At 40.0% G+C, this 15324-nt stretch overlaps 1 protein-coding gene across 1 annotated transcript in view; it reads right to left on the reverse strand.

The window, feature by feature from the left end:
- Nucleotides 1–1754, reverse strand: part of LOC309408336 (connector enhancer of kinase suppressor of ras 2-like) — a gene marked incomplete at both ends in the record, with an annotated part of 202104 nt that extends 200350 nt beyond the window's left edge. The window contains one exon of the mRNA XM_082004142.1: nt 1691–1754. Coding sequence (XP_081860268.1) covers nt 1691–1754 — 64 coding nt within the window. The remainder of the gene's footprint in view (nt 1–1690) is intronic.
- Between the last annotated feature and the right edge of the window lie 13570 nt (nt 1755–15324).

Consider the following 15324-nt stretch of genomic DNA (forward strand, 5'->3'; position numbering starts at 1 on the left):
TGACAATACTGTCTACTCCAGACGTCCCTATGGATGCAGTATGCAGTCTTTGTATAGAAATTTAACTGTCAGGCAACTCCACACATTTAAAAACCTTTTGTTTGTGTGACCTTCTTGCTTCCCATGGTATGCACTACAGATGTTATGGATTAATGTTACCCAAGATGTAATTAGTTTACATCAAAAAGGATAAAAAGTAGCAGGAAGTATTTTTTAATTTAGCAACAAGTATTATAACACTTTGACATTTAATTTACATTGTAATTCAAGTCATGAGTTAAAATAGCATAACAATCTGTCCACTTTTTAAATCTTTTATGTACTGAAAATAAACGTGTGGATCAGAAAACTCTCCTTTGCACGTCCATTAGGATTTGATTTCAAGTAATGACATCAAAGTATGGGAACCCATCCTATATCTAATGGTTTCAGGGTCCACCCCGATGACCTGCTTAAGACCTCCCAATTAACTCGAGTTCACAAACACCTGAGAAACAAGCTACGTACATTCCCCTAGATACCATTTGCCTCATAATACTGTATGCTTGTAAAAGAATAGTTTGCTCATAATTGTAATGTGTCTGATGAGCACCTAAACAGCCCAATTTCAGCTAAGTATGGAGAGGTAGCTCGGCAAAATGAAATCAGAGCCATTCCCTTATTAATGATAATACTTTGAAAGCTTTAAGGGTATTATCGTGGGCATCCAATAAGTTCAGTAATCACATTACAGAAATTATTTCCATGAGTAACATACAAACAAAATTTGCCCCTCGCCTCCTTATATAATGGAGATCCCTTGTAGCAGGAATTATTTGTCTCTAAGACAGACAGCTCATCAGAAGCAATGTGTAACAACACTAATGCATCCTACTGTGGAAATACATTTTTCCCCACTCTGGAGAAATTTAAAACACTTATCATCACGAACAGTTCTTCACCCTCCCATCCAACCCAATCTGTTTGCAGCACAGCTGATCATAACAAGGCAAAACATGTCATAGCTTATGGCTGTGTTGTGAAACTGTGAATGTGCAGGGAAATCATCATTCCCGTCAAGTTCACGGGAAGAGTTTCCCCAGCGAAGCCGCGCTCAGCCCTGCGCGTTCCCCCTGCGCGCCCCACGCACGGCACGGGCTGCACTGTCCACGGTACCGGCGACGGACGGGGACGTGGGTGCGTTAGACACAACAGCGGCAGGAGCAAGAGCGGCTGAGAAGCCCGAACAAATCCGGACGTGCCACTAAAGGAGCAGAATTCCTCAGTCCAGTCACCGGCACCTTATGCTCCTGGTGCTGCCCTAAACTACACACAAGTGCTGCACAGCCACTGCATCAGATCACCTGATATGAGCAAAACATAGACCTAATCAGGGCAAATTTAGAGCAACCAAACATAATAACGTTACACTGTGCAATGCATAATGGAGCCAGGCGACACAGGCACTTTATGCCTGCATTTACCAACAAATGCATTTGATCGCTACTCAGTTCTCGGCAGAAATCCCAACAACATGCTGCACAGCTTAAACAGCGTCTCTCCTCAGTCGTGTCTTTAAAAACTACTGTGCAAAGCAGCATACGGATTATTAAAACTGAATAAACTCTTCCCAAAACAAAGCATACGAGAGCAGATATGCGAATTGCAGGGACCCAAAGTACAGACAATGCACGGTAATAAATGATCATACCTTTCATCCAATCCACTACTTGCTTGGGCGTCCACTTGCTAATAGGTTCCATAACGAGAGCCATCATCAGATCACTTTATCATTCACACGAAAATCAGAAAAAGGGGAGAAAAAAAAAGGTATCAGAGCATGGCTGGGCTAAGCGAGCTGTAGGATTTCACAGTGCAGTCCACAGAGAAGATGATGCTTTGTCCCTCCAGGTTCCTCCTGCACTGATTCAGTAATGTATAAAATTACACTGCTTGATCAGCTCTGGCACCTCCCCCACTGCACACAGCCTGCAACACACTGAGCACGGAGCCGGGAAATGGTGCAGTACGTATAGACTTACTTACAAACGCCGCTACCCACTGATCTACTTATTAGACTGGCAGAAATGTAAAATTATCTTACGCAGAGAGCAATTCAGGCTGGAGCTGTTCCAGATACTGAGTTGTAAGGAGCTTTATTCCAACAAGCTCCGGGATCTTCGTCAGGGAAAATATCACTACCGTAACTTGATAGCAGATTGTCTTGGCTTCATTGTGAATATGCTGACTGTCACTCGGTTTAAAGAGAAGATAGAAATACCGGAATATCACTTGGCATCTGGCAAAATGCTGAGAATCTCCATCTTTACAATGCAAAATGTTGCTGGAGTCTTACAGTATATAATCATGTAATTCAGAATGTCAAACACAGTATAAAAAGTCTTACCCATGAAAAACCATTGGAAGAAAACTCTTTTTTCTGGCCACATTCAGAGCCAATACATTTCCTCCTATGAGCTTCTCATTTTAGAGTGAAATGATGACAGCATCCAAGAGTCAATTTTTACTACTACAGCACTTTAATACAGACAAGTATAGCAACTATTTTGATTCAAAGAACAGGCACCACTGGTCAACCTCTCCCTTTTGTCAGGGAGGGGAAAAAAAATGTTTTAAATATCCCTAATACTGAAGTTTACTACCCTTCCACCAGATGGGTGGAACATTTTAATGAGATGTGCCAAACAGCGCTTTTTGGACCCTTTTGTGACTCTCTCCACCTCGTGAAGCACGCATTCTCCATCGTGTGCTTGGAGAGGTGCATGCTTTCTGTTTGATCTGTTGTCTGGGATATGCAGCCCCACTATTTTACCATCGGGGGAGAAACTCAGATTCCAGAAAAAAAGACAGAACAAAGCAGTTCCACCTTTCTTTTCAGTAATCTTTCATCTGTGCCTTTCCTTCCCGCGCTGCTCCAAGTTCCACCAGCACATTAGGGCAAGAAGATGATATTGTTACCACATCTGTCTCACCCCACTAGGGCTGTGTTAATTTACCCAGGCTGAGATCTGTCCTCTCTTTCTCATCTGGGGGAACATAAAATACAAATGGAGTAGTTATGCTATACTGTTTCAGGGTTCTTCTTTAAGTCTATACAGATGAAGATGCAGAGAGGCATGCTTTTTCCCCCCAAAAAATGTCTCCAAAGAGATGTACCATTCTCAGTTCAGTGATGCATGCTATCCTTTTTTATATTTCTTTTGCTTTGGGAAGTAGTGTGATTAGTATTCTATGATGTATTTTGAGTGCTCGGAGCACAGATCTCCTTTACAAAAGGATTCACATCAATTCTCCTCCAAGACGGCTCTTTCCAGCTGAACAGCATGTCAGCTTCCTCTATGAGCTTTGGGAGACTACTTTCAGTAGCTTTCGTTCTGTCTAAATAGCTGTTTACAATGGACATAATAATGACAAAGATTTCAGATTCGCAATACTTCTCTGTTTAGGCGATAGTGGACTAGAATTGAGATACACAGAATAAATATTTCTGTTAGCTATTGGAAACTGTACAAGCTGTTTGTTTTGGGGCTATGCTTTCTTAAAATGATTTTCACAAAATGATCACCTCTCTTAAATTCTTTTAAGTTCAATACAAGCATGGAAGATAAGCTCTGTTGTGTATGAATTTAGTATTTGGACACAATTACATTAAACTATCTTCATTCATGATTGTTTGGACTATTTCCCTAATTACTGTAATTTGACAGACGTTCTGTCAACGTCTTTTTGTCTCATATTTCCTAACCGTGCTTGCCTGGGCAGACATTTTTTTTTGTATTTTGACATACTTTTGAAAGAAGATGCAGCCTAAATTCAAAGCCCATCAATGTCAGTGGGCATACTTCCATTAATTTTAATTGTCCTTGGATGACAAAAGAAGCCCCAAACTATTATTTTGGAATCAGTACTTCCATTTTCAGAACGCAAACTTTTTAAAACTTTTTCATGCCCTGTTACTGAGGCTCCTGACCACATAGATGGTTTGCATTTTCATTTATTCATACTGTTATTCACCACCATGGTGCCAGTTCAGGCAGTAGCTCTAATTTGTCTGAAAGATCTTGATTATTAGATAATCTCCTGTGTTTTTCTTTATTAATACTAGTCACAGTTTTTCTGTATTTTGGGTTTCTACAACCCTCTGGACAACCATCTACTTTTTTGTACTACTTCTTGGAATGAAATATTAAAAGTTGTTAAAAACAGTAACTCTGTTTCTCTCCTTCCCGAGCCAATGATTTATTCAGCTCCATTATCCATCGCACAGATCGGTGCACATAGCCATAGTTTGTCACGAATCATTCTAAACCCAGACCAATCCTCCTTTAACTTATCTCATGGACATGTTCATCATAGCAGCCCATGGAAGATTGTACCTGGGTATTTCCTCTGCTTCTTGCTTTGTTATTTCAAGAAAAATTTATTTCTTACACCCTGTTATATAAGAATGTCAAAGAAACATGGGAAGCCTTGTCTGGATCAGAAAAGGAACCTGCGACCGACCACGGATCTCAGTAGTGGGTACAACCTAGCAATAGCTATGGCCAAATGGAGTCAAGATGTATTCAGACTATTTCAGTAACAGCAGTTCAGGTCAGTTCATAGCACTTTTTAATACAGGTTGTCCAGTACGCCAGCTGAGGTAATGACTCTGAAATGAGTAATCATGGAATGAACCACTCGTTGCACTGAGCTATCGTCCTTGTTACTGACAGGGTTGTAAACACAGCTGTGCTAGAGTTAAATCACCTGACTTACAGTGATCGTTGGCTATAGGTCACTGTAGTAAAACCAAGTTTGAAAAGTCACTAAACAAGGAACTTTTTTAAAAAATAAGAAAAACTGTGTAAACCCTAAAGCTATTCCATGTGTTTTTCTGTCCACTTATTGCAAGGCTTCTGCCTAGATCTATGCCCCAATCTACCTTGCATTGCTTCCTAATACCGGCATAAAAGAAAAAATGCATTCCCATGATTATGTTTTTCTTCCAGGCTGAATATAGCAAATCAACAGAAAAAAAGATCAAGGAACATCCTTCTCACTATTATTCTATCTAGGTCATGTAAATGAGAAATATTTTCTGACTGAAGTCTGCATAAGCATTGGAGCAAAGTAAGGCATTTGAAACAGAGGAAGGAAGCAGACCTTTCACTATATGATGCGGCCTTGTTGTCAAAGGCCTATAGAAAATAATCTGGTAATTTCAGGCCATAATCACTGCTATCATCTTTGACAGCAAAGGCCTAAGGCTGACTAGACTGGTTGAACGGTTTTGAGTCCCTCCTTCGCAGCAGTAATGCTGGTAGTTCTTCAGCTTTTGAGCAGTGCATGGTATCTCTGGAATTACTAATTAAACCATCACTCTCTGTACTTTCATGGTCACCGTGGGAGGCAGTTAAATGTTCTTGTGTATTTCACGGCCAGTGATAACTTTCCAATTAACGATGACGACGCTCAAACCTGGCAACATAGTTAGTATAACATTTAGGGAAAACATGTATTTCTTGCAGTTTTCATTTGGTAACAATTATCCTCATATTCTATGATGAAGAAATAACCATATGTTGTGAACTAAGTCTTTTAAAAGCAGGTTAATTTAAGAAAATCTTGACATTGCATTTGATAGCCATTATGGAAAACATAAGCATGCAGTTTCAGGTTAAATAAGTAATGAATCCCCTGAAAAAGTGCTATGTAATGTTTTAACTTAAGACATTTGTTATTTAGATTTTTAATGGAAATATAAGCAAAATCTTTACGGAAATTACTGTTGAACTCTTGGTTATCATTAAAGTTTTTTATCTTGCAATATTCACGTATTATACAGCTGCTTTTTGTGGAAAATAACTTTTTTAAAGAACAGAATACAGCTGAATTACCAGTTCTCATCAGTTTTGTTCTAAGCTAGGTTCTGCCTGATGCTGCTTTCACGCAATCTCTTCTTTGCGTCGTAACCCTTGAGACTCTTGTGTTTCAAAGTTGGAGGGCAAGAAAACTGCCTTTGGCGAATTTGTATGAGCAACAAAGTTTGTGCTATGAGGAACAAAGCCCCCAGCTTACATTTGTGATAGGGATCAACAGACATTTCTATTTAATTATAAATCTTTGCCTTACTTGAGTTTACAAGCTGAACGGTTGGATTTTGACTGTCCTCACGTAAGTGCAGAAGAGCTGGAGGAGGCTTCCTGCACTTTGAGCAGCCCATACAAGGGCTGTAAGGAAAGGGTAAGACCACTCCCAAGTCCCAACACTTGTCAACAAACGCCGTACAACAGATCTGCTTTTGAACTGACTTCTAAAACAGGCTGCGCACGCTAAGCGAGCGTACGTTGTAGCTTCTCCAACGCACGCACCAGCTGGTGCCGGGAGGTGTTTTGGCCCTCTGGGGGCATTAGCCCTTATTCTCCTTCCCCCAAGTCCCTTGCCCCTGACACATCTGTAAGGGGCTGCCAGCGGAGGCCGTTTGCTGCCCAGAGCCTCGCGTGCTGCTGTTGCACATCTGGAGTGCCATCTACTGGCACCGCGCCCCGCGAGCCGGGACCCCGCACGCTCGCCTTGCCCTCCGTCAGGTCCCTTTTCTTCATAGGAACCCCCCGTAGTCTCTGCTATTCAGTCACAGGTATCGTATTAATATTCCAGCTTTTACATGCAGCTTCATTAGAAATTTATATTTTTCATGCTCCGCTAGGTGATATAACTGTTTTATTAAAGTGTGTTAGTGATGTTATATGATACCTTACATTAATCTGGTATTAAAACACCCTTAACAAATGGTTTAGAAATCAGGGCTAACATTGCAAAAATGCAAAAATAGTCAGTTTTTCAGGACTACAGAGAAATTATTTCATAATTACTTGCTAGAAAATATTTCTTGACATCGCTGTGATGTTTTTGTGCAGTGCTTTTTTCTTCATGTATTTTAGTGTTCACAAAAGCTCCTGTTCTGACATCTCTCGAGATTGAAGTCTCTGTTTAGCCACAAAACATCTGTAGTATGGACAAAGGCAGTATAAATTTTATGCTATCTTGCCGTCACTTTTATCATATCATCTATTTTTTTCAGAAATTGCCCTTTAGGTACATTACAATTCCTTGACATCAATAGTGGCTTATATAAGATGGATTCTCTAGATGACATATCTCTAGGAAAAAAATATCACTTTCTGCAGCCACGTTCAGAGTTTTGAACGTACATTAAGTGTGTTAATGTCAAAGGTATCTAAAACCATACCAAAAAAACCCATAAAGAATATAATTCTTCTCTAATATAAATCCATTTACTTCAGTGAAGACACTGTGAAGTTACAACAGGGATAAATTTTTCCCGTAGAAGATGAGCTAAGTGTTGCTTTGACGAGGACTGCAAGTGTTTTTCTGAGCAGAGAATACTGAAATGTTTTCATATTAATGGAAGCGGGATCATCTGGTTTTAGTCTGCTTGCTAATATCACCAACATGTTTACAGTCTTCCAAACAGCTCCAAATAAGAGGGCACGCTCAAACCTGTGAATCGCTGTGACAATCTTCAAAGCACTGGTACAAGAAGAGAGCACCTCGAAGAAATGCCTGTCAAATACGCTTCACCCCAGCCAAGGAAAAGGATGCTCTGTTACAGAGACCTGTACCCCCAGAACTAGTCACAGCCTCCTCCCTGCAGAAGAGTAAACTTCGTGAGGATACAGATATTGGGGTAAGGCTTAACTTTTAGCTGCCAGAAAACAGAGAGGATTGGTAATACAGGTGCCTGATCTGCATAGTTTATCTCTCTAGTTTGCCATCATCAGTTTGGTAAGCAGGGAAGAACTGCAGAAAGACCCTTTGTTATCATTTTTCTTCACAGAACTCCTCTGGGAATAACTAGAAAGTTCTGCTAAATTCAGAATTGACTAACTAAATTAAGAAGAAACAGGAAAATATCTTGCAGCAAGTCTCACATTCAACTTTTTACTTTCAGAGGGGATCCTGTTGCATTGGGCAGACAATTCTATGCTCTGAATGGATTCACTCCCTTTGTTAAGTTTTCCAAAACGTAGGGCTGATAGTACCAACAGTCACAGGGTCAACATGAGAATTTCTGAAGGCGAAACTGGACAGTCTCTTTCCAAAATATGTCCCAGCTTAGCAGAAATCATCAGTGTGATGCCAGAATTATGACACGTGGATCCATGGCCTGTATTATGCAGGTATTATGTAGATCAGACTACATTTTCATAACTCTTCTTTTTGGCCCTAAAATCTTTGTATTTATGAATTTTAAAATCTGAGTGGCTGTTAAGTCTAGCTTCTTTTCTTTTCAGAAAAAAAAATAGCATATTTATTACTAGACTATGTTTCATTTCTTGTCAATACATCCATATTCATTTGTATACAATATGATTTATATTTGCCTTTGCCTTTCTTCTGGTAAATAAATGTAAAATATTTATTTGATAAAAACAGAAAAAGTGTTCAATATACTTCCTCTGCAAGAATCATATAACCGCTTACAAGCAATAAACCATCTGCTTCTCACTACATTGGGTAAACCATATTACTTTGGAAAAAAACAGTAATAATGGGAAACTTGACAACAGCAATAAAACTTCCAAACTATTGATACCAGATTCCCTTGTTATTCAGTATTTGCTGGCTAGAAAGTAGGCTTTGAAACAAAAATGCCCGTTGATTTTCCTAATGTGTTCAGGGAACTTGGTCTGTATATTCTGGGTAACATTTATTGTTTGAAGAAAACAGTCCAGCAACATTGCAAATGGGACTTGTTTTGCCCTTGAGGGACGCTCACTCAGTGGTAGAGGAGAGACAAACTCAAGTTCAAGCGTACAGGAGAGCACTGGGGTGCAATCTAGGCAATGATGTGGAGAAGTATTCCACTGAGAAAAGACATTTAATTCTTTTGCACTTTACCATCATCTTCTCCTCCAACATCCCATGGTAAAATTTGCCTTACAGAAATATTTGAACATGGACTTAAATATTAAAAGAGTCATTTTGCCTTGCAGAGATATCTGATGGGGTCACTCAGGATGTGCTGGCAAGGAGAATGTCAGATTCACAAAATTATAACAATTATTATGCCATCTTCATTGTTCTGTGTGATTTTTGGTCCAAGCTTGCCTTCTATGTTGCCAAGTGACTGGCGACAGGCAAAGCTTTTCTTGAAGGCATTCTCAAGATGGCTTTTTCTTTATCTTAGCATATCTGCAAAGCCCTGCTATTATTAGGTCTTTCTAATGCCTTGGTTTAAAACCTAAGAGATTATGCTCCTACTTTATACTCCAATAGCCTCTTCATTCACGATGTTTAGTTAGACTAAATATTTGCTTGGAGGACTGGCTGTGCAGTGACTACAGAGATGTTCCCAGTGCGTGACTAGAGCCAAATTTTTTGTGGCCTTAATATTGTGTACAGAAAAAGAGATATAATAACCTGAAAGCTAGAAAAAGAAAATTCATGTCAGCCACTAATACCTGCCAGACTAACCTAACATCAAAACATTCGCTGCAGCCTTCACCATGTTTACTTCAGAGAATTTAATACGTGAAGTTTCCTACACTGCCCTTGATAAGTCTGTTGAATGACTGGTAGATGAAACATGGGGTTTAAACGCAGAGCTGGAAGTTTTTGATCCTCTCTGTAGTAATACACTGACACAAGTAAAACACTAATGCAAAGGAAGGATGCAGAATAAAAAGGTCTCTTCCCTTCAGCCTGTCTCCCCAAATTAATTTGCTTTGACGTTTAAAGAGGCCAAGATGATGGTGGTATGTCCTGTCGTGTTTTCCACTACAATCCAGCAGCGTGCTCTTTGCCCTTAAGCAGGAGCCTTTGCACTAGCAACCAGCTTTCCTCCTGTAACTCATTTGTCAGGACTCTTCCTTTGCTCTTTCCATTCCACACAGCTCTGCTCTCTCTTACATGCAACGGTAACTTTATTTTTAAAGAGCTTGGGAAGCAAACAACATCATGTTTTCCTTTTCTCTTAAAAATGCACTTGGACAACCTGAAGCCATTTTAGATGGTGACAATACGTGCTCTGATCAAGCAGAGGTAGGTATAAACTAATTACCAAGAACTGGAAAGCTCTGTAGCTGTGTTTCAGAGTCAGCTTTCATTTCTCTCTCACTCTCCTGCAGTCACAAATTGCATGAGCTGAGCTCCAAAATAAAGACCTGTCATCCAGAAGCCTTGTTTACAGCAAAAGCTGTCAGAAACCCCGTGCCATCTGCAGCTCCCCCTCACCTTCCTCCTCCTGACCCACGGCGCTTCCTTCCTTCTGCCGGCTGTCTCGACAGCTCTGCAGCCAGACATAGTCCTTTTGCTCCCTCTGAGAGAAGGACAGCCTCGACAGTATGTTCTTCAGCCAACAGAGACCATCCACAGCTCTGCCGTTAGAATCTGGGAATAGACTTTTCATCTTTCCTTGTTTCAGTGGTCTTCAAAAGTTACAGCAATTCTTTAAATACTCTCTAATTTCTGATGATAGCCAAACTACAGAGCGTCTCCTTAGGACCCGTGTCCTCCAAGTCCTTATAACAGTTATTTTCTTTTCAGCTCTCCATGAGGAGTCAATCTTCTCTTTCACAGACTCTCAGAGTGAGACAAAACTGCATCTTTAGCTCTTCTCTTAATGGAGCTTGTGCTTTGCACGTAAAAATTATTACAAATGCTCCTTAATGGCTGCAAGTATCAAAATACCCAATCCTAAAACAGGAGCCAAGACTCTTTTAACACAGATATCCCTGAGACTGAGCTCTGCCCTTGACGTCCCGCTGCATGTCCATCAGCACTTCCCCATGTCACTGAGTTTTACTATTTTTGTTCCTCAAGCTTCTGTTAGTTTCCTGGTTGAATTCAGTCCACCAGCTGCAGGACAAAGGTTTTCTCTGAAGGAAAACATCTCCTGCAGTTCAAGTTGTTGTGTTTTTATTTTTAAGTTCAGTGCAGTAGCAGCAGCAGCAATTTTTTGGCTCTAACACCTCTCGGCAGGTGGTTAGCACTGCGAGCCAGTGCTGTGAAAAGGTGAGACAGACAAGAAACCTGTTAAAAACTTGACCCTTATTTCACGGTCCCTGTAGTCAAGGCCCTGTGCCTTCTGCCTGGAAAAGCTCAACGATTTTAGTGACTATTTCACTCTGTTTTCAGACTGGGTTCAGCTTCCAGTCCTCATGCCTTCTTGGGTCTGCTTTTTATTATTAGGGTGATTAAAATAAAACACCATAAATGTAGCTGGAAAGCTACTCCCTAGGTTTGGCGGAAACCAGGGCTCCCGCTGCTTGACTCAGCTCGTATTCAACCTCCTCGCCCACGCTGAACTCGGTGCAAATTTCCTCTTTTATTTGGGACGGGTGATGCGAGGCTGGAGACGGTGCCGCAGCGCGCCAGCAGCCGCAGCAGCAGAGAGGAGTAAGAGGTGCTGGCTGAAGGCATCGTCGCCCACACCTGCAGCACCAAGCTCACGTTTAAATAAAAATCTACGCTGTATATTCCAACATCATCTCACTCTTCATCATCGTTCTTCCAAGGCTAATCTTGGAATAATAACTTTTCATCATATAAGCTACCCTTATAACATTTTCTTAGCTCTTTGGTGAAAGGCAGTAACCATGCATCTGTCTAAAATTAATCTGAAAGCGTTAGAAAAAGTATTTATTTCATTCATCGATCTATTCATATCTAAAACTATGAATACTAGTTCCATCTCTTATTTATAAATTCATTTTCCATTCTCAACTACAACACGCAGCGTTGCTTATGTTTAATGCTGCCTGCACATTTTACTGATGAACTGCCGCATTCTCCGCATTTATACATCATATCTTTTGAATAAATATCTACATTTCTATGTATCTTTCTAGGAAAGTTCTTACGCCTTTTGTATAGCTCACCAATTTTGTTGTATCGCTGCTTTCTCACACTCCATCATCATGAAACTTAGCAGAATATTTTTCATGTTAATTGAATGTTCTGCCTGTATATACAGATATTTATAATCTCCTAGGGGAAAAGCTGTTTTAGTGGTTTTTCACAGCACAATTCATTTTCATATTTCTACTTACTCACAGAAAATGCTAGGATTAAAAATAGTTTAGGCTGAAAGCTTCATTGAAAGCTTTTTTCCCTAAGATTCTAAATTACGTGATTTTACAGTTAAACAAAAATATGTATCATTTTGAGCCATGAAAAAGTGGCAGGAAAAAGATTAATTTGTAAATAGTTCTTTGCAAATAGCCATGTAAACTGGCTGCTAGTACATCTTTGATGAGCCCTTCTGGCAGGACATTGTCCTGTTTATAATTCTAACATACATACTAGAATGTAAAAGTTAATTCTTTTGCTACTAAAATACCACTGGCATCAAAACTTTTCAGGAATTGTGACGCACATTTTTGCTATCTTTCCAGTTTTGATCTTAAGAAAAAGGGATCCTTCGGTGATTTTATAACTTACTGGGTTCCCATTTGCTATACTTTTGTCTCCGTAGGCTCAGAGTTTCTTTGCAAATCTTGCTTCATTCAAGTGCTTTATTTAAGTTAACTGGAGGATATTTCACCTGGGCTTCTTTTACATTCATTCAAACACTTAAATAAATTTTGTGGAAAGAGCTATCAGGGACAGTTTTTAGAAATCTAACATTAATCCTTTGTTTCAACTCCAAATCTCCAAATAAAACACAAATAAAATGTCCAAAAAGAACTCTTCAGATTAAAAATTTAATTTCAAATCAGTATACGTGCAAAATTTAGGTGTTCTTCTGGAGACGCTCCTTGGCAATGCTTCAGTCCATGGTCTCAATAGCTGAAGTCACCCTGTCACAAAAAGAAAAAAAGTCTTTGAGAGCTAGTAGTTGCCTAACAAAAAGGAAAACTTTATATGGCAATTATTTCCATAATTGCACTGAATATTATCTATGTATTTTATCTAAATCTCTTCAAGTATTTTAAAATGAGAATTTGGGAGCTGGAAGTGTGGGCTTGTATCTAAATTTTTTAAACCTCTTTGTGTGAGCGATGGATACAAGTGTAAGTGGCTACTGGGGACATTTTCAACACTGAAAGCGAGGCAAAGATATTTGAATATTTTGGCTATGGACACTTACCCAGCTGGCGCGGTGCTGTAGGATGCAGTGTCTGCCTTGAAGAATCTGAAAAGGCCACTGACTGGCCACCCAGCTGGTGCCTGGTTTTCCAGGCACACTATCTGACTTTAATCTAGTGTTTTGCCAGGATTCGTCATAGAAAAGATTTCAAAAATAGCGTCCCGTATCCTGGTGAAATGACATTTTCTAAAAATATCAAACCAGACTTATTTTCCAAAGACTTGCTCGTCTCCACTCTTACTAGGCCAACACAAGCAAGCTACATTCTCCTGTTACTTAAATGAGGAAGCCACTGCTTCAACTCCTTCATTTAGGAATAAGTTGAAACTTTTCAACACATTTATTTCAAATGAATACACTTTTTAAGTACAAAATGAGATTGTAAGTACTTGTGTGCACAAGCAGTGTGGCTTACAAGAACTGTCTTGTGATCTCGTTCCTAAACTGAAGGGGTCTTTTGGCAACTAGCAATGATCCAATCATATTGTTGACTGAGAGAAGAATTACGCTTTTTTATACCAAATTATACTAATCTGTTGATTAGATTTAGGATGGGGCACTGCCAGCATAGGCTGTGACCCTGTTTGTTGAGATAGCATTTTCAAATTCTTTAACTGATCACAAATGTATGTCTCCAACAGTAAAATGTTCCCCAGGCAGATAAATTTTTTATGCTGAAAATAAGCATTCCACTTTGTACAACTTCAGCTGTATCCGGTTAATAGCTCTAAAATATTACTTGATTAAACTTCATGTTCCATGCACCACTTTGCCAGCATAGTACCTATAAAGTGATGCAAAATCAGGGCAAGCTTTCGTGGCGTCCCACCTGCTTACCCACTGTCTGATTGAGGAAGCCTGAGAGGTCACCACTTCAGTGACCGAGAGAAAAGCGATTTAACCAGAGCACAAGGCTGAACATTTAACGGGGCCATCTCTGCAATGTACAGATGTGACAGGGAGAGGATTGACAGTAGGAAACAATACAGGATTAAATTTCCATTTTCTAGAACTCAGGTCTTCACCTTTCATGGGCCTCTGGTGCCAGCCTTGCGTTTAAAAAACAATAACTACTATTGGAGGATCCCTTCCTGATCAGTTGTGTCCCTTCTCCTACAGTCATTTCAGTTGGATCTTGTTTCCTAGTTGGATTAGGAAAACAATATAATTCTGTATTAACAATTATCGTAGTAAAGTTACGTTTATGTCCATGAGGAATTTTGTCACCTGGAGTGAAAAATCATTCGGGGCTCCTAACTTCCCCTTTTGTTCCTACGGGAATAAAAATGATGGGCTGTGTCAGTCAGAACGTATTCACGTATGAATACCACTTAAGCAAAGCATAAGGACCTGGTTTGACTTGGCAAGTGCCTATGCTAATTAGCTTAAATTTGCAAGAATTTGACTCAATAGGAACAACTTGACATTTAGTTTGAAAGGTCTAAACGTTTCTGTAGAGTTCAGATAACAATATTGCTGGTAAGGTATTCCGTTTTTTCCTTTCCCAAATGATGCCACAAATACAAAAAGTTCATTTGCAAATGTTTACCTAAAATAAAATGACTCGACATGAAGGCCTGTCGGTGCAGAAGTCGAGTCCCTGGCAATAGAGCCTGCCACAGAAGTTGGGCTATTTGCTTTTCTCGAATCCTCCCGGGCTTCCGATGCTTTCAGATCTTTTCGAATCCTTGCTGAAGGGCACAGCTAATTAACCTGGGAGCGGTGCTGCGCTCCTGCCTTTGCAAGCTACAATGACATACCTGCACAATATCGAACCGTGTCTGTAGATATATCAAGTAGCTCAGGGAAAAATACGTTTGCGGCACGGCACAAAGCCACCTTTCTCTCTCCGTTTTTTAAGACATACAAAGGGTATCTCTCCTACCGCAAAGCATCAGAGACGTGCCATTTGCTGGGCTGTACCCACAACGTCTGACTGATGACAATTATTAGTTTATTTATTTCCATGCTTTACACTTCCAAAGCACATTAGTTCTTCGAGACTTTCGTCGCTCTGTTTCACTGTTCTGTTTTCCCGTAGCAAACAAAGTGGTATTCGGCATCTCCTTTGTAGTCCAGTGTTCACGTCGCTGTTAAAAAACTGCTTCGAAGTACAGCTTCCTCTAAAATTGCACAAGTATGACATTGCGTTGACCACCGCTTCACTCTCCATTTTTTTAATTCCCAGAGTTAGAAATCGATTAGTTAATGGAGCTTAAGCAACGGAG

The sequence above is a fragment of the Phaethon aethereus genome, assembly GCF_964289735.1.
Source record: "Phaethon aethereus genome assembly, chromosome: 10".
In the NCBI taxonomy this organism is placed as follows: domain Eukaryota; kingdom Metazoa; phylum Chordata; class Aves; order Phaethontiformes; family Phaethontidae; genus Phaethon; species Phaethon aethereus.